Raw genomic sequence first — 24,540 nt, 5'->3', positions numbered from 1 at the left:
TCCAAGTTTGGGAACTAACTCCACCTTGACCAAAAAGCAAGAGCATTAATGTACTCATAATCTATTCATACTACTTACCACAGATCTACAACATTCCCATGGTAACCCAAACTGAGGGCAATTTTATTCTTTCTTGCTTCTCTAGAAAATAATAAAAAGATTGGTTGAAGAAAATGCACCTTGTTCTATCTTGAAATGTACAAATCACACACAGAATCAAACCCAGGAAAAAAAAAACAAACAAAAAAAAGTTGTGTGTTGTTTTCAGCACTTATCTCAGAAACAAATCTTTCAACATTTACATAATTGTTAATCATGGATTCCACGAAGCTTGAGTGATGCTGCAAGTGTAACATTAGTTGTAATTGCTCCATGCATATTCATTAAACTAAATGAAGACACGTTTAACATGTACAAATGATGTGCAGCATTAGTAGTCACTAATAAAGACTGCTGCAGCTTGGGAAGTTGGATGCACATTCCAAAGCAGACCTGGAATGAGAAGAGGTGTCCCTCAACCCCTCCTAAGTGCAGACTACGATGGCACAGGGCAGAAAGATGTGAGAGCAGGGTTAGGAAGCAGAGTTAAACTCACTGAGTTAGGCTGCAAGTCATACCTAAGGCGAGCAATGCAGTGGTCCAGGTTGTTGGAGATTTCCATCAGCCACCCCTGCTTGTGGCGTTTCAGAAGTGCTGCTTCATCAACCTAAGAGAAATAGCAGAGATCTTAAAACTCCTCTTTCCCCTTGCAGTCATTTCTTACCTTTAATTTTTCAATTAACCTGCAGAAAAAAGTAACAAAAAGTAAAGGTAATAGCCCTACTATTACCTAGAGTTATATATAGTAAAGATATAGATTATACATATATAGCTATTGTTCATATGTTTATTTTTCACCTCTGATTTTTTAAGCTTTCTGTTCTCTTTCACTCCAGGCTCAAAGCAAGAAAGAGAATTTTTTGATACATCACTTCTCAAAATATTTTATTAATCAAAATTTATCATTGAAATTGTTTAAGAGGTAATATAAGTATTAAGTATTCCTATTGTTTCTTTTCAGGATTATGTTAAAAGGCAAAAATGTTTCAAATCTATTTTTCAATCTGGGTATTTTTTTTGTGAAAATAATATTAAGAAACTATTTTCATTGATCAGCCTAGAGAGACATTTCTGCCAGGCTGCCCAAGATGAAGCTATGGTTTGCTGAATAAAATTAACCCTCATTTTGTTCTTGGACTGCTGGTTGTAAAACCTCAACCAAATATGGAAAGAAAAGAGGAAAGCATTTTCCTGTCCCAGCTGCCTAATGCTGCTGAAAAATAGCACAGAGCAAAACAAAACTGTGTCTTTAATTCTCTCTTGCTTGAACTTTGAAGCTCCAAATAAGCTCAATCCCAAATCCTGGGCTCAGCCTCTGTGTGTGCCGGTGTGTACATGCCTAAGAGACAGCTGGAAAAAAATATAAATGGATGGACAAACGATGGAGGCTTTGGCACAAATTCCATATCAATGGTCCAATGTACAAGCTTGCACATCATTAATACATTTATAATGAGCTATCAGTGGCATAAGGCAAGAGGCAAAATTAATTTAAAGCCATATTCTGTGGTAGCAACAGATATAACCCCCCCAGTGATGTGTGTGCACAAGAACACATAACCTGAGCATCTTCTAGTATTTCATTAAAGCATTTTTTCACTTCTCTATAATCTTCCCCCATCATTTTAATTCTTTCTCATTAAGAAGGTATTTATATGTAAATTAAATAAATTCTGTATTCAGGAGTTGCTTGAACACCAGGAAACCTTTTCTTTCCCAATTATTCTTAGCATGGGACACCATCCATCATTTTTCACATCAGTAATGAAGACTATCTTTCCCAAACCCCAGATTATGATAATAACAGTGTCATTGCCAATGGAATTATTCAATAAAGTCAGATGCCATGAGGGACAGCTTCTTCTGAGATATTTAAATCAGCACAGGAGGAAAAATTTTAAGTGGTCTGTATGAATTACAGGAATTGGGTTCATTTAAATCCCCACATAACACAGATCAGATCTATTTAAATGTTACCACATCCTACATGTTTTACTCTAGCTCCCTCTGACATTCCTAGTCTTTCACAGACTTGCTGGATCAAAAAACTCACCTCCTTTGAACCACACTTTCAAAAATATGCTCATTTTTGGATCAGCATCTCAGTAATTTAAAAAATTGCATGAAGAGGATGAGCTAATGCTGCTTCCAGTGCAATCTCAGAGAGCCCAGTGCAGCTCAGAGGAGATATCTGGCCCTCCACACAATTATTGCATAAAATTACAATCAGCTTCCTGTCAAACAGGAGAGGTAAAATACTTGCAGCACTAATCCCTTCTGTCAGAGCTTCAGAAGCCCTGGCTGACAAAATGATCTCTTGCACAATACAATGTCATTTGCATAAATAGTTCCTAAAATAAATAATATGCACATATATATAGCTATCCACATGTGCTCCTTAGACTCATTTCCGACAAGGATCATCTCACAGGAGATAAAAACCAGGCAAAATTCAGTCTCCTCAACAAAATCATCTGCAGCCATAGAGATGAAAAGGACAAAGGATGGCTGTGAATGGCATTCACTGAAATCTTATCCTTTTCCAAATTTCCTTTGTATTTCAGCATTTGAAAGACCATGATGACAGAAGTCTGAATAAAGATAATTTATTCATTATTAACTTATTCAATAGTAAATAGAATAAATTTATTTCATCTGCAGGGAGTACCTGATGAGATCTCAAAGATGCAAAACCCAGGTGCTAACAAAACCATCTTTGCACCCTTACTGTAAAGCTGATGAAGCCCAAGCCTTCCATCAAAGACCTGAGGCAGCCAGAGCAGCCAGGGTTACTGCACATGACATGGGCAGTCTGACCCACTATGTTTTGAAGTTTAATTGTAACTAAAATGGGCCAGATTGTGGTATTCTTATCCTTTCCACTGCAATGTGACATGGCCACAGCAGAGGTTTCCCAGCTGTCTATAAATGACTTTAGCTGAGAAAGCCAAGCCCCCACTCCAAATTTTCAAATGGCTCATCTGACAGCATCATTCTGCATCATTTGTGAAGCAATTTTAAGTCCATATCTTCGCAGTCTGATCCAATGAGCAAATGAAAAGAGAGTGGAAAAGCAGTGAAAAACGTTCAGTAACGGAAAAGAGACTTATCTTAGAAAACAGAATCTTTTCTGAGTTTGATTTGCCAGGGTTACTTGAGGAACCTGTCAGATCAGAAGAATGAGAAGACAGAAGGACAGTGGCACTGCTCTCACCTCTGCAATGATCCCCACACAGCCAGCAATGACTGCAGCCTTGGCCTGGGCCCCGCTCATGCCCCCAAGGCCAGAGGTGACAAACACCTTCCCAGACAGGTCCTCTGCCTTCAGGTACCGCCGGCCCGCGTTGAGCACCGTGAGCTGCACACAACAAACACAGCCATCACCAGCAGCATTCGCACTGCAGCCCTGGCATTTGAACAGCTTCTGTCCCTTTAGCAAACAGACTTTGAAACCCTGGGGTCATCAGCACCACAAAACACTTTAATCCTCGAAGAAGGAAATATGTTTCAAAATGGTGTTGTGAAACCATCTGTCCTCATTATGCTTATTTCTCTCACCATGAAATAAAATAATCAGTGGTTCCCAACATGCTGTTCTTGCACTAGAGAGACTTAAGGGTGGCTGCAAAGGACAGCTAAGAAAAACAGCCAAGAAAATGTTTTTATAAAACACACACATAAAACACATATATCAATTCATACTTCACATATTGTAGCTGAATACGAGCTCAGATTGAGACCTTGATTGCAAATCCCTTCAAGTCTGTGTTCTGGATAAGACATATCTAAGTGAAAAATTAATTTTTTTGTGGAGTGGGAAATGAGAATTTCTTTAGTAGGTAGAAGTTTCTCTCACAGCAATCCAGCCCACTCCCATAGCCAGCCACCAGGGGAGAAAGCCTCCTCCAAGAAGTGCTGACAGAGCTTTCCCCAGCTCCTTACCACGGTCCCATGGACGATTCCTTGAGGCCCAATGTAGCAGTAGCTCCCTGCAGTCATCTGACCATACCTGGGGACAGCAAGGGACACAGTGACACCGCACATTGCTCAGCCTGGAGCGGCACTTGCACTTGTCCGCTTCTGTTTCCAGGGCAACAAAAACCCCTCTGTGCTTCACTTTGTTGTTAAAGGTCTGCTGTTACCAAATTCTCAACTTAAGAATTTTACCATTAGCAATGCACCAACATATTTTTGGAGGAGTGTTTAGCTCATTAAATTGGGTTCAAAAGTACATGGATCGAAACCTGAGTGTAAACTTGTCTTGGTGTTCAACACAGTGCCTGGGACCAAAGGACACTCTTTCACCTCACTGGAATCTCTGTGTCATTGGGTTTCAGTGCACTCCTGCCTCTCAGACACAGGGCCACTGTGGAAGCTTTCAGCCCAGAATGGTTGACCACATTCATACTAAATTCTCAGAAAAGTGGGACAGCTCTTTGGCTGTTTTAATTTATTTTCTCCTTGGTCCACAAAAGAATGACAATCTTGTGCTCATCAACAGTAGAAGAGTACATAAAAATCATTAAAAAATGATCACTTTCTACTTCAAAGTTTCTTTTAGCATGAAGGAATATTTTACAACTTGTGTTTTCCATAGACTGCAAAACAACCACTGAAAATTAGAGCTAGCAAGTGCTTTAAGTGGGTTATGATTAAGACTTTAGGCTATTGTTCAGCCAAGCCTCACACATAAACCCAATATTAATTCCTAACAGACCTCAATTACATCCTTATATATGTGGCTGAACATAACTCAAACCCTGAAGTAATTCCATTTAAGTGTGCATTAATGCTTTGCAGCATCAGTACTTCATGCAGAACAGTTGAAATGCATCTGCATTGGAAATTTTAACCAGCCACTGCTTGATGTTTGAATTATATTTTAGTCAAGTATTTGATAGATTTTAATAATGAGCTATCTTCTTACATTGTTACACCCAAAGCAAACATCTTCTCATATTCATCTCTGGAGGAATAGTTGGGAATAACCTAAGAAAACAACCAGAATAAAATCCACATAAGCAAATTAGAGCTTTAAGCAGGTCTTTTAAACAGCCTAAATTCCTTTAACTATTTCTGTAACTATTACATAAGCAGAAAAACTTTAGAAACAGGAGGAGTAATCCAGGTATCTTATTTCATGTATTCTAGTATTAGAAAAAAAGATGTCCAGTCTTCCTGGCACTGTGACTGCCACACAAGTTTTAAGGAGAGCAGTTCCCCAGCCACAAACCCAACCTGCAGGGGAATGGACATTGAATGGCTCAAGAGACTGGCAAGGAACCAGTATTTCCACTTGGCCACCCTGCCTTCCAAGCAAAGCAGGCCAGATATCTGAGCCTCTGATTAATAATCATGTTTGCTTACTGAGGGCTTTTAAACCTTCCAGAGTGAGCATAGATGAACTACACGGGGCAAGGAAGTGTCTCAGACTCAGAACAGAGGTTTTCTAATGAGGAGGAGGTTGTTCCCTCCATCACTACAGATCAGCACCCGTGAGGTGACAGCAGCTGTGCTGGAAAAAATGCTGCAGAATTTGGACCCCAGATTCTCCTGTGTGTGGCAGTAAATTCAGACAGTATAAATCATATTTTAACTCAGCCAACACTTGAAAAGGAAATGGACTATGAGGGAAAAGAAGACAAGATGCCAATACTCACCATGCCATTGGTAATGATTAAACGAGGAGCACGCTGGTGGCTGGGAAAGAGCCCCAGGGGATGCCCACTGTACATCACCAGCGTCTGCTCTTCTGTCATCTCTGACAAATACTGCATTACCAACCAGAACTGAAATGAAAAGCAAGGAAAAGAGGGACTTTGCATCTTACATTTCCTGTTTTTTGTGAAGCTGCTCATCGTTGAGAATGAAGGCAGCAATAGAGATAACGAGGTGCATTCACATATGGAATAACAGAGCTCCCAACACATTCTTGCTTTCAATAAAGTCCTTTAAGGGATATCACTCACCAGGAAACACAAATCATCAACTAACAAAAGTCTGAATAAGTTCCAGAATAATTTCTGCAGTACAAACCCCAGATATCCTTCACTTTTAAAGCCATTCTAATTTTATCTTGAGATTAACCACTTGTATTTGGCACTTTTCTGGCATTCCTTCCAAAGCCAAACTGCAAAATTTTCCCTATAGAAGGGATTAAATACTCCTGCTTATTGTTGATCCTAATCTGAAATTCAGCATGTTCTAGTGCAATAAATGGTTTTTATAATGTGCACTTCCAAATGAAATAGCTTTTCTTCTCAAGGGAAAAAATCAGCTTTCATTGTGGACACAGAAGAAAAACCAGGCTGCATCCTGGAATACACAAATGTATTTCAGCCTTGTCTGCATAATTCAATAGTTACTCTTGATTAATGCCAAAATGCACATTTTGACCATCTAATTTGGCTTTAAATTTAACTGCAATCCATCATTGTCTGTGACAAAGCTCATTAAACTCCACAGGACTTCTAGCAAGTGTCAACTAGGCCTGTGAGAAACACCCCCGTGCAATATTGGAATTCAACAATTACTTGAAACTAGAGTTTCTGTAGGGACACAAAATTTTGAGGGGAAAAAAACCCCCAGAACAGCTGATCAAGGAGGCAGCAATATCAGTGACAAATACACATAGGCACTTCAGCTCTGAGGCTGGGATCTGAATTAAAAATGGTACAGATTTGAAGCCAGTCCCTTCTAACACAGCCAATTCCCCCAGCTGCAGGTTCAGTTGAACTGAAAAAAGAGTCAGTCAAGTCACTGTCTTACTTTTTACTGTTTTGTTTATGAAAAATGTTGAATAATTGAATTCATGTCATAGGACCAAACAGGTGCTGAACTCTCAACTCCCTGGCAGTCTGGGAAAAACATCCTAATAAAACTAGAAGCTGTAAGACAATTGGGTCTTTTGGCATTGAAAGGCATAGCTAGCAAGGAAGAAGACCTGCTAAGTTAGCTCAGGACATAATTCTTTCATTTGAAACTATCCAGAACAAAGCACAGGTCTGCATGGATGATATAAACCAAACTGAACCTTTTTACTGTGAGTTTTGCAATGCTAGAATTTTTTCATTTTTTTAATGTTGTTTTCAAGCACAAACAGAATAAAATGTTCTGTTAACTGAATCGTTCATGTGATTGCTACACTAAGTAAACAAAAATAAAAAGGTTTTGTTTGCTCTCCTGTGAAACAACTGCAAGTCATAGGACTGTCTTGGATGAGAACAAGAGAAAATAATATTTCTGACTTTGGCAGCACTTCTACCTCACCTTGCAGCCCAGCAGCTGCCTAAGGATTGTCAGACCAATAAAGGCCAATAAATAAACCGCTGGCACTGCTCACCCCAGAAATGCTGTAACACTCATAGGCAACAGGCAATAAATAACTGGCATTTACTAATTAATGCACAGAATAAAGAAATGGTGGGCATTGCCATGGTACCTCTCTTCGGAAAAAAAAAAGGCAGAACAGTTTTGCCTCAAAATCTACCTAAGGCTTCCATTTAACTTCTAGATTAAATTTACCAGATTAGGAAACTGAAACATGAATTTTCCTTTAATCAGAAATGAGAAATCCCAGACTGGGGAGAAATCCCAGGTCACTCAGTCCCATGCTAGAGTGAGGAATCCATTCCTCTCCCTAAGTCAGGAACTTCATTCACACATTAATTTTGCTTGGGCTCTTTAGTAATCAAGGGGCCAGATTCAGATAAAGCCACAGCAAGGTGCATGTGTGATTCTTTATGACAGAAGGGTGCCTCCTTAGGTCAACTTTTGCCAAATCCAGTCAGAATTCACAACCTTCCCAACACTGAGTGATGCTGCTCTCCAGGGGATGTAGCTTCCTACCTGTGCTGATCCTGACCTGCACTGCAAGCAGAATTCTAAATATGTTGCTGATTTCAAAGATCTCCTGAAAGTGTTTCTTATATGCATTTTGCACCACTTAGAATAAAGCGAGTTTATTTATTGACCTTTTTAATATAAGAGAACAAAGATTATACAAACACAATTTAAAACATTCTCTGGTTTTAGAGAGGCTTTCAACCAGGCTTTTATTCTTAGAAGGTAAAGGTTGATGTCCATAGTTAAGTGCAGCATAAACTAGCACAAATATTAACAGCTAATCTGATTTACCTGGAAAAATGACTCAGAACAGCACATTCTTCAATCAAAGCCTTTTTCTTATTCCACTACTTGTGAAAAATGTTGCAAAAGTACCACAAACAGAGGATACACTTTGTTTTCTAGATTTAGACTCTAAAATTATCTGTGGTAAATACTCAGGCCCATACATAAGCATCAAAGAAAGACAAAGAACAGGCCTTTTATCATCCTACACAGCTTTGTGTGTTTATGGTGTCATGTTTGGATTTCTGTGGGGCTGTCTGTGCTCTCCTTGCTAAATAAAGCTCTCTCCATCCACGCAGTTCATAACTGAGCATTCCCCTGTCCAAACAGGATGTTTTGGAGTATTTTGAGGCAACAGCTGCCAAGAATGATCCCAAACTGCCTAAGCAGAATGCGCATGGGGGAGGGTGAAACTGGCTCTGTGAAGCAAATTGCAAACCCAGCAATGTCCTACCTGTGCCCAGTTGCTGAAGACCTGCCCATTTCCTCCATAAGTGACAAGCTCCTGAGGAAACTAAAAAAAGGCAATTCAACATTAAGGCAAGCACTTTTCTCAAACCTTTTACTGTATCTCTGAGCTATTTTTGCCATCTCAGTAATAAATCTTTTCTAGAGGTTATTGCATCAAAACTCTCTACGTTCTTGAAATAGGGAATTAGCATTGTAAAAGCAGTAAGTTAGAAATAAAAAATTAATGTTATTTTTCAAAATTAAGTGTTTGTTACTTTAACACTGTCACTGGGATGAGCTTCCAAAGACACAGGAAGCATCAGCACTAATTTTTCAACATAAATTGTAGAAGCAATGTGCCAAGAGCTGAGCTCTGTGTCTCAAGCAGTGACCAAGCTCCTGTATACAGTGCCTGTATGTCTAAATTTTTCAGTTTTTATGTGAGAACGCATACAGGAAGTATTTTGCCCATTTGCTGCTGCCTATGAATCCAGATTCCTTTTACTGTACCTTACCTGAGCCACAGAGGGATCCAGGTTGTTCATGATCATCAGCATGATGGCAGCAGCTGATTTGGTCTTGCAAGGGTATTCTCCTATGGGGTAAGCTCTGAAAGGGCAGGCACAAAAATTTACAAGAAAAACTCCAGCTCACAAGAGCAACCAGAACAACACACCCCACTCAAATATCTCTGCATGCCAAGGATACTCAGACTTGTCTGGGTTGCAGGCTTTTATTCACAGGGGAAGAGTAAAGAAAAAAAAAGCACAGATCTGAAGTTACATATGTACCTTAACACGCAAATCAGGTTTTAACTCTTATCAGAACTAAGCAAAACCAAGAAATTGCATTTGGCTTATCATTTGCTGAATTACTTAATCACAATTGATAAATGTGGTGGCCAAGAATGCTCATTGCTTTTTACTGAATTTTTTTCAGGGGTGGTGGAAGTGGCCTCTGCAACAGCTGCCAGGCCAAGCAGCCAAGTCCTGCAGTGCCAAGGAAAGCAGCATCACTGGAAGTTGCCTTCAGGCTCATCCACCCTTGCTATTTCAGATTGTATCTAAGGAAGAAAAACACTCAGCTTGAGTTTCGGACTCCAAGAAACTCTCAAAAACTGAACTAGTTTGGAGAAATATGGACCTTTTCACGAAAATTCACTTCATCCACAAGCTGAGAGGTGAGGCATGGGAAACAGTCTCAGAGTTATCCCAGCTCAGGTGGCCTGGCACTGATGTCCTTAATGCACCTGCTGTGATCATCTCATTGTTATCTTCTCCTCCCCCATCTGTTTGTGTATCAAACTGCTCTAAAACTCCTACTCTTGGATTTATACTGTGGCTGTTTAGGGCAGGGACAGTTCCTCTGCTGTGTCTGCACTGGTTTTAGTACAATGGTGCTGATGCCTCTAAGGAATGACACCTGAAGGAAGTAGGACCACAGATCAAGAGCTTTAGTCCTTCCTTTTCTGTAAGTAACACCACCATTACCAAGGCTGAAAATTCCTAAAGAGGGACAGGATCTTTTGGCATGGTTTCTAAATCATCTTCCCTTTATTGGACCTTGAATCTTCAATGACTGGACACTTGCTTGGTGCAGGGAAAGTTACACTGAAAAGGTCAGGCTGAAGTGCCAATGACAAAAAAAAAAAATTGGACATCCACTGTCCAGCTCATGAGCCAAGATCTGGAATGCATATTCCACAGATTCAGCAAATGGGCTCCTCCCATGATCCCATGCACTTTATCCTGGCTTTTTACATCAGGATACTAAAACAAATGCCTTGTAGTCATTGCCAAACCAGGAGGGAAAGCCTTTGAGTTTTTCCACAATGCTTTTTTTATTAAAGATTTCTGCTGTTCTAAAGTTGATAAAAGAGCATTTCTGTGGAATGATACCAATTCATCTAGAGGAGATATTTACACATAATATTGCTCAGAGCATAAGAAACCCAACATCAGTTGAGTGCTCTGGCATAGGAACATGACTTAAATGGAGCCATGGTCCCTGGGACATACAAAACAAAAATCAAATATTCTCAGACTACAGAGATCAAAAGGCATTTTCTCACTGTGGGAATACAACAATCTATTAGAAAACTATCAGTGAAATGATCACAAAATAAAAAAATACTTGAAGTTGTCAAAGGATCACTGATGCCAGTGATGGAAACAAGCTGCTGGACTGTTTCATCTAAGCCTACTTGGAAGGTGTCACCATCTGTAGTTTAGTACAGGGTCCTCTGAAGTCTAGCCCTGCAAAAACTTTCAGATAGTCTTCTATTTCTCCACTCCTTAGCTGAATTCTGCAAGAGCTCACCCCAGGCTAATATGAACAGCATAGAAACATGGTTGTCTGTGGAAATCAGAGTGCTTTCTATTGCTTTATTCAGATTTCTCTATGGACATTAACCAGGCCCCTGCTGATGCAAAAAGGAATCAATCAGTCTAAAAAAAGCAGCTAGCCCCTGGCAGCCCTCACTAAATCTGTTCTGCTTCACAAACATTAGACCCAGCAGCCCTAGAATGAGGTGATGGTCCAAGACCAACAGGCACAGCTTATTACACACCAGGGTCACCTAAAGGTCCCAATGGAAAAAATGCACTGCCTTTCTTTTCAAGCCCAGAGAGCTTCCTCTGCCCTGACAGCATGCTCAACCAACCAGCCATCACCTGGTCTTACTTCTTGGTTCAGATGGGACTTGCACCAGCTCAGAGCTATTGCAAGTTTCCTGTCAAGGTTGTCATTGGAGGGCTCTGAGTAATGACTGGCCCCTGGAAACCAAGCCCTGCCATGGGGCAGAGCATTTGGGATGCCTGTGTGGGGCAAATCTGGGTTGCCACACACACAGCCAGGCTCAGCCCTTCACCTGGGCTGACTGAGCTCTCCAGCAGCGACCCTGCCCAGGCCCACCACAGCCTACCCAGAAGGGAACACTCTGCTTCCCTCCCAGTCCCATGAAGCATCCCAAAACACACAGTAACCCTCCCTGGAAATGAAATCACTGCAGTACACAGAACATCCAAATTATCAGATGATGAGCTTCATTACTATGCTATGAAAACTTCTACAAGAGGTAAATTAGGATGCATCAAGGCCACTCTTTAATGGTCAGTTCCACATGTGAAAGCTGGCAAGCAAATGGCAGCTGCATACAACAAGAACCATCCAGTCCTCACCTCATCTCAATATCTGGGCAGAATCTGTACATGTAGATGTGACCATACAGCCTGAGCTCCTCAGCAAATTCCAGCGCCAGCTTCTTTTGGATTTCAGGTGGGAAATAACGCAAGGCATTGCGCAGAGCCAGCTGCCAAAAACACACACACACAAATAAACAAGGGAGAAAAAACGAGGTACAAGAGAAATGGAGGTAAGTGGGTGGCCCTGAACTTTAACCAGACTCAGCTGGAAGCCTGCCTAAGCTGTTGCAAGGACAATGCAGTTCAAAAGGCTAAGCTCACTCCAGGGGAGCTTCATTCCTGCTTCCCTATTGAAGTGTTTCTACCTGCCTCTTTCCTGGTAGGTTCAGTTAGGGTAAATGTGTGACCATCCCCTTCCCACCTGCCTCCCCACACCCTCATGGAGAGACCTTGGGGATTTGGTGAGTAGTGCTCAATCTCATCAATATCAGACACAGACTAATTCTCTCTCACAGCGCCAGGGGCACTGGACTACCAAGCAAACATTGTTCAGAAATCCTTAAAACTAAATCCCTAAACTCCAAGACACTGAAGATCCTGCAGTACTTTCCATTCCAAAGAGGACCTTGGCCCAGAGTTATGTGACATACTCCCAGATGAAGATGTTCCTGGGCTAAGTTCTATTGCAGATTCACTCCATTTAGCATCTTAATGTATTGCAGAGGGTGTTGGGTTACATTATTTTATTGATGCTACATGTATCACTTCCAAATTAGCTGAAGTGATTACTAGGCACTCAGCTAAATCCTACAGATGATACTACGTGGCTCACACTCCCTATTGCCTTCAAAGACATTAGGCATGGTTTGCAAAGTACAATATGTCCTTTTGCATGAAAGAACCCATAAATAAATCATTATCTTTAGTAACAGCCTATTAAGGCATGTCTCTGTATTCTGTGTTTCATTTGATTAAAACCATAATGAGAACAAAGATTTTGTCATCTTTAAATAGACAGTTTCATGCAAAGATCTCATAAGTTCCCTGGCAAATGGCAACACCATCCAAAGGACTTTTAGATGAAAAGATTCACAAATCATATGGAATTTCATATCTTCCTTTGGCTCCTTTTTTAATGGCTGTGGAAAGGATAGAAAGAGATCGGGCTTGCTTCTACAAATTAGAATTGCCATTCTGCAGAGAGAATGATGAGGGAGAAAAATCTATTTACCAGATGAGAAAATGCAAATTCCATCTTCTAATACCACTTCATTCTTCTCCAGTTAGATAAGCAGTCATTTTCCAAGGGTATGCTATTAACAAACACAAAAAACCCCACCTATATCCCCAAAATGACAAAATACACAGGGATTTCCAAAGTCAGTCTGAGGTGAGCAGCCATCACAGAGGGTTCTAAATATGAGAAATTTCTAAAGCAAAAATAAAATCACCTGCATCCCTAACACCAACAAAACCAAGAGGCACACATTGGTATTTTATCTGCCTTTGAGAACTACAAGGCTTCCATTGTGGCAAGGATCACCCACAGTCTTTGATCAATATATTATTTGCATTAAAATGAAACTGATGGGCAAATATTTTTCTTCACCATTTAATTCAAGCAAGAAAAATCTGGTTTGATTTTCAAATAAATTCACTTAGACTGAGCCTCTATCCTATTAATGCTACACATTATCAGAAGACTGAATTTGGATGATGCAAACATTAATGAAACATGAACTTGAATGTTACATGAAATATGGGAAAGGCACCTTGCACAGACAATAGAGGTCTTATAAAAGAGGATTAAGACGATGGCTTGTTTAGCTGAACAGCATAAAGGTGATATTTGATTGCTGTCTCACTGCAGGATAAATGACAAAGCAAGAAGAAGCTTCAGGGAAATGCTAGAAAGGAAAAAATAGCTGTGAATTACCTATAAAAATGTAGTCTTGAAATTAGAAAAATTTAAATGAAAGACACTGTGAAACAATCTCTCAATAAAAGAGCCAGGGTTCTCAAAATTGCTTAGATGAAACCTGACTGCTTTATGAAAGGGCAATGGCCATGTGCATTGGGAAAAATTTTACATATTCATTATCGAGAAATAAACTGAATAATCTGAGAAAGACACTCAAGGAGGAAATTCAAATAGGCTGATCATTATGCTTTTGTGGGCAGACAATATATTTAATTAAAACACCATAAAACCCCATTAACCTAGCCTTTTAGAAGGATTTATTTACCTCTGACACATTGTATTTGGAATATTTTTTTTGCATTTGATATTTAGGTGTTCTTCCTTTTCATAACTGCTATTGACAGAAGCTTAAGCTGCACACACTCAGTACCTCCGAAAAAGCAGGTCCAGAGTTCACTGGTGTCAAAAATATTATTTGCAGTTATAATCCTGAGTTTCATAGGCTGTTTTAAAAAATTATCTGCTCTGAATTTGCTGAGTTACTGATTTAATTCAACTCTGTGCAATGTAAGCAAATGAAAAGTCTTCCTCTTAAATCTGCCAGCTGGATTTAACATTCTGTTCTTGTGTTTAAGCTATAATCACTATTAGGGTGGGTTTTTTTATATACTCCCTAGAATTTTTAAATTATAAGAGAATTCTACTGCTATTTAATCAAGATTTAGACCTCTCAATGCTAAAATATAATCAAGACAGCCCATGTAATCCAATCAATCAGCTGTAAATTTCTTTGCTGGCGTATTCTCTTGAGAAATCAAGTAAACCAGCCTGTTTGTTAATTGGTGTTTGTTGAAGAGCCAGAAGGAAGCCTCTTCAGAAGGAATGTCATTCATTTCTCTTTTCTGAAATGGATCATCAGGACTTCCAATTTAAGACCCTTGAGACACTCCAGCATTCAGGGTTGCAGTCCCTGCTTACTGAGGGAAAGGGAAGCACAAGGAGAGGAAGTGACTGGTTTAACTCCACAATTTCATTCTTAGTTCTGCCCCTTTTCCAGTGGGGATGATGCTTCCCTCCCACCTGTAATCTCCTGCCTGGTGACATCCAGACCCAGGATCTTTGGTGGCACTATTCTCTAAGCAGCAAGTAAGATTGTTTCTTTTATTACTCTGCCTGATAGGTCCCAGTTTCAATCAGCTCAGCTGGGAAGTAAACATGGAGATTTCTTACAGGTCATTGCAATAAATGGGTGTGAAAGTTTAACCAAGTTCTTTATCCCCCAGATGTCCCAAAAGAGGAGCTAATACCTCAGCCTGCCCAAACCAGAGATAAACTCACTAAAGTAGCCTCAGTTCTGGATGTGCAAAGAAATCATAAAGGTCAAACACTCCATTTCTCCACCAGAAGGCTGAAGAACAGCTTCAGGTGCTGAATGAGTTCTCAGGCTCTGGTTTCCAGCTCCTCATCCCACGATGTGCCCAAGCAGGAGGTCCCAGCTGCTCCCAGGGACTGGGAGCCAAGCAGAGCCAGGGCAGGCAGGGCAGGCAGCTCACCCACCTTGTGCCACCTGAGGGAGGAGAGCAGAGCAGCCCAGGGATGGCAGCCAGGGCCCACCAGCACTTCTGGCCACCAGGCAGGACCAGGCTGACCTGCAGGCCCAGGGCCAAACTGGAAATGCAAGTGAGGACCAGGTCTGATCCTGCTGATGCTACCATGGAGAGATGGAGCACAGAGAGCCCCAGAGAGGTTCAGAGTGGGATGTCAGCCACAGGACAGAGAGCAGACCCAGGAGGGCCATGGCTGAGTACAGGAACACCCCGAGCAGAACCAAAAACATCTGCAGCAGAGCTAAGACTGACCCCCAGCCCTCAGCCTAAATGGAGCCCCTGAGCCTATGGGCAGAGGGTGTGGGAGGAGACCTCAGGAGAGGCTCATCAGGGTCATCAAGGCCATTACTGACCTCAATGCTGCCCCAGAAACACAGAATATTGCAATCAGGGCAGAGAGGATCCTGCTGGGGGATTAGCAGGGGGACTGTAGCATGACTTGGCTCTAAGATCTGTAAGGGAATTCCTGTCTGGACAAAGCCATCCCATTTTTCCTGATCCTGAGCAACACAGAGAAGTGCCCGTTGTTCCCAAGCTGCCCCAGCTTTATTGGAATGTCAGTGACTACAAAGCATGCAACACCCTTGTTCTGCAAAGCACACACCACACCTAGATTTTAAAGGTTGTTTCTTTGAGGCATATTTACATTAAGATACAGATGCTGAGAAACAGAAAGCTAGGGTTTCCTGAGCTGTGGAGGGAGGGAATGAGAGAGGATGTGGCTGTTTCAGGCCTCAGGCAAAGAATGCTGAAGGAAGAGAATTCAGGAAACATATAATCAGAATCAGTTCTGAGATATGGCTCAATTTATCCAAGAAGATTAAAGCTGGTATGATAGGAAGAATTAGATACTTCTTCAGCAAGTCCCAAAACACACAGTTCTTTATAAACCTCACTTGCAGGATTTCTGTTATAACCACAAAAGGAGGCCCAAGAAAATAAAACATTGGCAGTGGTAAGGTTTATTATTGTTACAAGAACTAAAACTGGAATGAAGGCATATGAAAAGATGAAGAAATCCAGAGGAAATCACCAGAGCATTATTAACTTCACTTCTGTCAAAGCTTCCCCTGAATATTTCAATTAGAAAGTGAACATGAAGCCATATATAAAGATAAGTCTTATAATATGTTCAGCATTACACACTGTCAACAACATCTGGAAGCCTGTCTCAAGATGACTTAAAAAAACCTTATAGACAGACAATCTTCCATCTAGATGCTTTTCTAAGCATGGAGCACTTCTTAAAAAAAGAGATTTGACTTTTCCGATATGAAAAAAATACCAACTGAGCCTCTAATTCTCTTAAGAGTTTAAGGTGGAGGACTAACCATAAAGTAAATCATAAAGAAAGCCTTGAAACCTCTAATAGTCTAATGAAATACCCAACTAGCATGACCTCTCATCATGTGCAGTAGGTAAGATGGAGAGATGCATGTTACACAGTCAGCTGGGGGCAGAAAATCAGTCAACTGCTCCAAACCTTAAAGGAGGCAGGAAACCATTCCAGTTTCTATATAGGGAGGGAAGACCTTGTCATTGCCTTCCCCTCCACAGGTTAGAGAGCAAGGTTTGGCATCTTCTTCAGAGACACCATCTCCTGAAATTGGGACTCCCTACATCAGACTTCTGGGGAAAAGGGATTTAGGAAAGGCGAGGAATAAAACAGAGATGATTGGCAATGTTCTGACATGCAGTGAGACTCACTCCCCACTCCTTTATCTTCACAGCCATCACCACAGCCCTTCTGCACACTTAGTAACCACATTTCCATGGGTCTGAGCTGTCCCAGGCACAGGCAGGATGCCTCAGCCATGAATGCTCCTGACATTGAAGTAAATCCTCTTTGGATATCTCACAGCTGTTCCTCTTTCCACCCTTTGACTAGACTCTCCTCTGTTTGTGGAAGTGACTTTGAAAGAATTTGACTGCTGATGCCAGTGGGGAACTCCCACGAAGGCAAGGAAGTTGTGTGCAAGTTGTTATTGGGGAAGGAACTTCTGTGCTCTGAGCAGAATGTCTCAGTGTAAGTGATGTTACACGTGATGAAGCACAGACTTCCAAGCTAAGGAACCCACCTTGTCCTCTCCCACACAAATTCCTAAGCATCTCCACCCATTGACCATTATTTTCTGCTGCTGATTTTTTTAGTCTTGAACATGAAATAATGCAACGATTACTTTGGTGTGTATGAAGACTATTTAAACAAAAAGAGACAGGAAAATAATTACGCAACTAAAGACAAATCATTAACTCCCTGCAAACTCACCTGAAACTCATGCTCAGACTTCTGTATAAAATAAATCATCTTTGGGGTTTTTTATGCAAATGTACAGATATGTGGCTGCTACCATGATGCTGATTCTTCACCTTTGATGTTTATTGTATTGGAGGGGTTAGCTTTCACTGACATACACATGCAATGGTTTTGCAACAGCATTCTGAATTTCACCTCTGAGAAACAATGCTGGATTGATAGCATTGAAGTCTAATGCTTCTTGTTTAGCCATTTAAAGTCATGGAAGGTGCTGTGCAGAAAATATCCCTCATATCAACCCAATTATTCTGGAGGAGGAAGAAAGGAAGCAAGCAGAAGGGCTTCCAGCCCTTTGTCCCATTACACAGTGAATTATAACACCAAGGAAATACATTTGACACAAAGTTAGCTTCCCATTCAGAAAAGCATTTGAGGCAATTTGCTGCCCCAAGCTGCCTTTATGTGAAAGGAAGAGAAATGAGGCCCTGTGAAAGCCCATGTTACCTTTTTCTCCTGGGCAGTGAGACTGGGTGTTCTCACGGGTGCATGGGGTATTCCTTTTCTCCGACCTTTGTTTTCAGGCAGGGGGTTTAGAGGGAGGCCACGACAGATTTCCTTCAGGCTGGTCATAGCTGCTGAGGAAATAGGAGGAGGAAAGGCAAGGCAAACTGGAGAGGTATGAGGAAAGGTACAAGGAAGAGGTGCAGGAAATCAAGATGCTGCACGATTCAAATGTGCCACCACTCCAGGGGGATCTCCAGGAGGACAGAGTGTCCTCTGGCTTTGGCAAGCAGGGCTGTCAGGCTGAGAGGGCAGGTGGCACAGGTGACACACCTCCCTGCTCTGTGCCATGCCATTGGCTCTTCCCTCCTCCCCCAAAATGAATGATTCACAGCTTGATTATTCTCTGGGTGCTTTGTCAACTGGTGCCGTGCTAAGGCACCAGAGGAAATTCAGTCACTTTCCAAATAACCTGATCCCCCCAATGTTCACGTGAGAGTTGTGGTCTGGAGCAGGAATATTGACTGAGACATCAAGAATTGTTTCATTTATGTTGCTATAGCTTAGGAAGTAATGAAATTTAAGGATTAACTGCTCAGTTAAGATGGACATTCTCTGTTTGACACCCCTTTGGTGTGGGCATTTCCTCAGATCTCACCAATTCATCTTCTAGACAGCAGCAGTGGTCATCATAACAGCAAAATTTCCCCCTTAGGTGTTAGCTCCTCTCAGCTCACAGGCATGAATGCATTTTCATTGCATTGAACTGGAAATGTACTCATTAGCACTGGAAGTGGATTTCTCAAGACAGGCAATAATTGGGAGGAATAATGAAGGCTTTCAATCCTATGTCACTTTTATACCCTACAGTCAACAACAGCTAGAAAGTCTTGTACTGCCATCCAGGCATCACAGGTAAATGAATGTACTTAACTTTTCCCACTTAACAGTGCAACGTGAACTTTGCTCTCCATTCTGGCTTGTTGTTGAAATATACAGAAGCTTCTTGACCTTTATTACATCCATTGAATTACAAGTGCCACATTTTAAGCCTGGTGAAATTAACTGGGCAAAGCATTTCAGTTAGAAATGAGCTTAAAACCTGCAAACGAAAAAATGCAGCATTTCCCCACAAAGGCAGCAATCAACAAGCAGTGACAACAAAGCACAATTATTAAATGACAGCCTCTCATTAATGTCAGATCTGCTTTAGCTCTAGGACATCCTGCACATCCCCAGCTCCCAGTGAAGATGCTCAAGTTGAAAGAACTCAGAGCATCCCAGGGGAGCTGAGCACACAGCAGACTCAGACCCTCTGAAGGATAATGTCATTTACAGCAGGAGAATTTTGTTTTGAAATGATGCAGTATTTTAGCTGCTTAACAAAAGGCAAAGGCAAAAAAGAGACAGAAAAACCTCTATATTTTAAAGTTTTTTGTTGAGTTTTTATATTAAAAACATACAAAAAATTTAAAAGGAAGGTTAAAGTCAGAAAATTCTACCCCAAAATCTAGCCAGATAACCCTGCCTTACATAAACATTCCCACCCCAAAGGGATATAAATCTTTCCTTATTCTTCTTTGTTCAACCTACATTCTTCAAATCCCTTCAAGGTCTGATCCTGCACACACAGGGGGCACAAGAATAACCCTGTCTGCATTTGCACTCCCATCAGACCTGCTTCTCCCATGACACCAGCAGAAGTTAATGGTGTTATACTGGTGAAGAAGGAGAGAACGAAAATGTGGGCAACTCACAAACACCCTGAATGAGGATGTTTTCTCGGGCTGGGCACTTTCACCCCCTGATGCCCCACACGGGAGCGTCTCTGTGTGCCAGAGTCACCGCTCCCGGTTCCGGGATTCTGCCAGCGCCGCCCCCAGCTCCGGGCAGCCGCCATCCCCTCGCTGCCCGGCCCGTGCGGTGACCCCGGGGCGATCCGCAGTGCCCGGGGTGCCGGGGCAGCTGTCATGCGCCGGCCGGGCTGGCAGAGGGTGCTGCAGGGACAGACGGACGCGGGCGCGCCCCGCTGCGCGCACACACGGACACGCACCGGGACACACGCACGCACGGCCGGCCCGGCTGCGAGAGGAGAGGATGCGCCTGGAAAACAACGCCCGCGGCTGAGCCCAGCCAGGACCAGCCCAGCCCAGAGGAGGTGCGGAACCGACCTTAAAAAAAATTAAATTAAGGCAGAAAAAAAAAAAAAATCAGCACATATAAAGCCCAGGAAAAAGATCACATGTTTTAATAATCCCCTTTACAGCCAGACAGGACCAGAGAGGAGGAGAACTGAGCAGAAGTGCCCGGTTAGGACGGTGAGATGTGCTAGATAGAGGCTGAAGGGAGCAGAGACAAAACTTGCAGATAACTAACCCGCCCTGGGAAGGGCAGGACTCCCCTCCCTGAGCCCTGCCGTGGCAGAGCGAGGAAGGATTCCGCAGCCCTGTCTCTCCCTTTCCCCGCTCCGGTGTGACGCTGGCACCGCAGCTCCATCCCCTGCCCGCCCGGTCCCTGCCCGGGCCGCTCCAGCAGCGCTCCCCGGGGGCTGCCCGGGCACCGGCCCCGCAGAGCGGGCGCTGCGCTTGTTTTCCACTCCCCTGGCGCTCACTGTGTGAAGCAAATCCCTCGGAGGTGGGGGAGAAGCGGCTTCCGTGACAGCGGAGGGAGGAGGGAAATAAAACAAAATAAAACAAACCAAAATAAAAAGAGAGAAGAGCCAAGAAAGCACTTGCTTCTCATCATCTCTCAGGGACCAAAGCCAACTCTTCTTCTTATGACCCCACGCTGCAGGGAGCAGAGGCAGAGAAGGCACCGGGGGGCAGCTGCTAACAAAGCGGGGTCCGGGCTGCCCGCACCCCCTCGCCGCCCCCGGGACGTGCGACGGGCCAGGCAGGGCTGCCAGGGCCAAGCCGGGCACAGCCGAGCCGAAACTGCGCCGAAAGCGAGGAGCAAAAATGAAAGTTTCGAAATAGCATCCGAAGGAGCTCCTGCCAAGGAGCGCAGCGAGCAGAGCTCCGCGCCTCGCATCAGCCCCCGATGGTGCATCCGAGGGGCTGCGTCAGAGATGTGAGCGTCCCCTGCCCGCTGCATGGACAGGGGTGAAGGCGCCGAAACACCTCGCTATTTATTTATTTATTTATTGGAAGCAATGTATGGGTGACACCCAGAAGGCATCTGAGCCTTGGAAAAAAAAAAAAAATCAAACCACCTCTGGACCCAAACGAGAAGAAGAAGAATGAGACAGCAGCCTTGACTCCTTACACTGAGAGGAAGGTGAGCAGAAAGAAAGAAAACACAGAAAAGCCATGCAAGCACCAAACCTGTAGATTACTGCAGGTCTTTTTTTGTTTCACTGAGGACAAATATTTTACTGACAGCCATGCAGCATAAAGGCATCATGCTGATTGTGTTCTTGGAATATTTTATTTCTGGACATGGAGAAGCAGGTAAGCAAAATAAATCAATATTGCCATTCTGAAACAATTTATCCTAAATTTAGCAAGGGGAAAAGGGATAGAAATCAGGTCTGTTTGTGAAAAATAAATTGTGTCAACATCTTTATTTTAGATTGATTTTTACAAGGAATCTGTATTAGTCAATAGATACAAATGCCTCTTATTCCCTGCAATACCCAGCTTTACAGGTCAGTGTCCTTCCAAAGACTTATCATAGGATGTACAGGTTCATGCACCCTTAAAAGAAAGCAGTGTGTCATTTTTGAAAACAAAAGAAAAGTAAGAGAGAAAGAAAGAGATAGATGGAGTGAGATATGCTGGTTGTTTGTTTTGAGGATGAAACACTGCCTTCCTAGGCAGGACAAGAGTGAAATGACAACATCCTTGGAAAGCATCAGTGTAGGAATCTGAATTATTCTCGGTTAACTTAATATTGCATAATTAAAAATCAGAGATACTGTTTAGGAAATCTTAACGGAATAGTTAACATGCAGAGGACAGGATTAAATTTGCATTAGAGAAAAATAGATTAAAATAGAAAGAGAAACTGATTTGTTGTGTGTATACATGTGGGTGTACAAATAAACATATATAGGAATGATACAGCTGTAATGGTATTTACATGGGGTTCTAAAAATACCTGGATTATGATGAAGACAAATTCCTTAAAGGAAAGGAAGCAAAGCATTGGATTTTTGTCCTTTCTGTTGTGGTTTAATATATATTTAAGTTCAAAAAGGATTAATTACAGGAATCAGGTCAGAAAAAATAGAAACAATTACTGATGAAAAACCAGTTCATCCTTGGTGACTTCCATTGAGATACTGTCTTGGAATTTCTCTTCCTGTACAGGAAAGCACTTCAATGGTTTAAATTTCACCTGTGTGCCCAGAGTATTGGGACAGGAACAACACTCCTCATGCAGAGGTTTGAAAGGGCTCAGCCGTCCTGCCAGTTCCAGTGGATTCAGCTCAGATGATTCCCTAGCCAGAACCCCTCTGATAACAGACAGCACATTTCCATAAGAGCAAGGGTTATTTTCTTAATAACTGAACAGCTCATGAATTTACCATCCTGTTGTATGACCCAGTAACTCATTTGGGGAAGGGGCTGTCACAGCGTGACAGGAATGAGGGGAGGGAGTACCTGTGCCTTAATTCTCTTATTTTGGGCATTCCCTGGCTCCCCAGGCTCGGATGTAGGCTCCCTCCAGGATCCATATGGTGACATGCAGCACAGAAAGGTTGCAGAGATCTCTTGTGAAGCTGCTGACACTGTTGCAGAAGGCAGCCTGTTACAAACTAGCCTAAATCTGTTCTGCATCCAATTCACTAAGAGAAAATGAATCTTCAAGGAAGCACAGCTTCCAGCTGGCTGCTTAGAAAGTGAATTTGCAGGGAGGGGGTGTGTTCTGTTTGGAAATAAACTCACAGAAAATAATAGCATAGGACATAGTGGATAGCAGCAAAATAATTGGATATTGAAGGTGATGCTGCTAAGGATTCGATGTCCTCTTAAATGAGTATTTGGTGTTTGAATAAAAGGTTGCACAAACTATCAGCCTGTCAAAGCACAAGGGTTGCCTGTTAATTTTTGATTATTTATTTAGTGCTGAGACATGTATTGAGAAGTATGGTTTTGGCATATTTCATTAGCCTATGGGGAATACAAGGCGCATAATACTTGTGGGCAATCCAGTATTTGCCTTCTGCTGCCTCTGTGCAGAAAAGACAGTCTGGGTTGTCAACATTGACTCCTTAGACCTTTAAACATAATGGGGAAAAAACACCCAAACAAAAAACCAAGCACCTTGCTTATCAGGCTGGAGCAGTCAGCTTGGGTTTATACCACAAGATGTGACACTTGGACAATCCTTCCCCTCGTCTGATGTAGGTGGGGGGCATTATTCCCCTCAAATCAGCTCTGCAGAGATCTGAAATTCCTGCATTAGGGACACTTGCTAGAACTGACCACAGCTTGGGCTCTTGCTTCAGCTCCAGCCCTCCCCATGCTCCCTCCCCAGGGGAGCAGCACCTGGGCCAGGTCTCATCCCAGTGGGAGCCCTTGAAAAGAAGGTGTGATGTGGCCAAAAATGGCCTCTTCTACCATCAAGTTTAAAATCAGCTGCAGGACCTGGTTATTAGCAGGGCTTGGTTTCATCTGTCTGAGATTATTCAGCTCATCTGCCAGTGAAGCTGCAGGTGCTGGAGCCCACTGCTGTTCCAGGAAGGATGGGGACAGGCAGATCCCCAGCCTGGGATCTTGTTCTTCTCTCCATGCCTCAAGTCATGGAGGCAGCTTGGTTTCACATTCACACACTGAAATTCACATTCTGAATTTCACCTCAGAGGTATTTTGACACCAGGCTCATTAGCTCCAGTTATCAGAACTATTTTAGTGCAGAAATACACCAGGCTTCTCCTAAGGGGATGAAGACCTGCCAAACTTAGTGCATGTTGGCCCCAGACAAACCAAGAGTTGAACAGCTGTTGAAACCAGTGTTAAAGGGCAAAATTCTAGGTCTGACTAAGAAAAACTTGAGCAACTTAAGTCCCCAGGGTGGTTAGATTTAGAATAACATTTATAAAGTTGAACAGATATATAACAAGTGAAATCCAGGTTGGACATACATGTTGAAATTGTTTCATTAAACACACAGCAGAAAATGCCCAAAGGTTTTGCTCTTTCTGAGATATGTGAAATTTACTGCCCTGACTCACTGCAGGAGATTTGAACACACAAAATCACAAATCTGCATATGGAAAAGAAATAAAAATTCTAATTCAAGTCACTCAGAAAATATTAGGCATCTTTCCAGACATGTCAGCAGGTTTTGGATGAATTGCAATGTGACCTTTCTTCTGTTGAGTATCCAATGGAGGGTGAAAAAGAAATGAAGAAAAAAATAATTGAATCTGGTTTTAGTTAATGTCTACAATGTTTTAGTGCATTACAAGGCTGTGAAGTAAGAGGT

General features: G+C 42.3%; 2 protein-coding genes across 2 annotated transcripts in view; one reads left to right on the top strand and one right to left on the bottom strand.

The window, feature by feature from the left end:
• UROC1 (urocanate hydratase 1) overlaps nucleotides 1-18,237 on the bottom strand; it is a 36,275-nt gene extending 18,038 nt beyond the window's left edge. The window contains exons 1-10 of the mRNA XM_066558100.1: nucleotides 18,112-18,237; nucleotides 11,859-11,989; nucleotides 9,195-9,288; nucleotides 8,684-8,743; nucleotides 5,760-5,888; nucleotides 5,027-5,088; nucleotides 4,042-4,108; nucleotides 3,314-3,457; nucleotides 618-706; nucleotides 79-141 (exon numbers count right to left, since the gene is read on the bottom strand). Of these exons, the coding sequence (XP_066414197.1) occupies nucleotides 79-141; nucleotides 618-706; nucleotides 3,314-3,457; nucleotides 4,042-4,108; nucleotides 5,027-5,088; nucleotides 5,760-5,888; nucleotides 8,684-8,743; nucleotides 9,195-9,288; nucleotides 11,859-11,989; nucleotides 18,112-18,237 (965 nt within the window). The remainder of the gene's footprint in view (nucleotides 1-78; nucleotides 142-617; nucleotides 707-3,313; nucleotides 3,458-4,041; nucleotides 4,109-5,026; nucleotides 5,089-5,759; nucleotides 5,889-8,683; nucleotides 8,744-9,194; nucleotides 9,289-11,858; nucleotides 11,990-18,111) is intronic.
• Nucleotides 18,238-20,556: 2,319 nt separating this feature from the next.
• Nucleotides 20,557-24,540, top strand: part of LOC136561790 (netrin-4-like) — a 45,638-nt gene continuing 41,654 nt past the window's right edge. Inside the window, exon 1 of the mRNA XM_066558257.1 lies at nucleotides 20,557-21,557. Coding sequence (XP_066414354.1) covers nucleotides 21,491-21,557 — 67 coding nt within the window. The 5' untranslated portion in view covers nucleotides 20,557-21,490. The remainder of the gene's footprint in view (nucleotides 21,558-24,540) is intronic.

Source organism: Molothrus aeneus, chromosome 12 (assembly GCF_037042795.1).
Source record: "Molothrus aeneus isolate 106 chromosome 12, BPBGC_Maene_1.0, whole genome shotgun sequence".
Taxonomy (NCBI): Eukaryota; Metazoa; Chordata; class Aves; order Passeriformes; family Icteridae; genus Molothrus; species Molothrus aeneus.
This window is presented reverse-complemented; position numbering and strand designations above follow the sequence as displayed.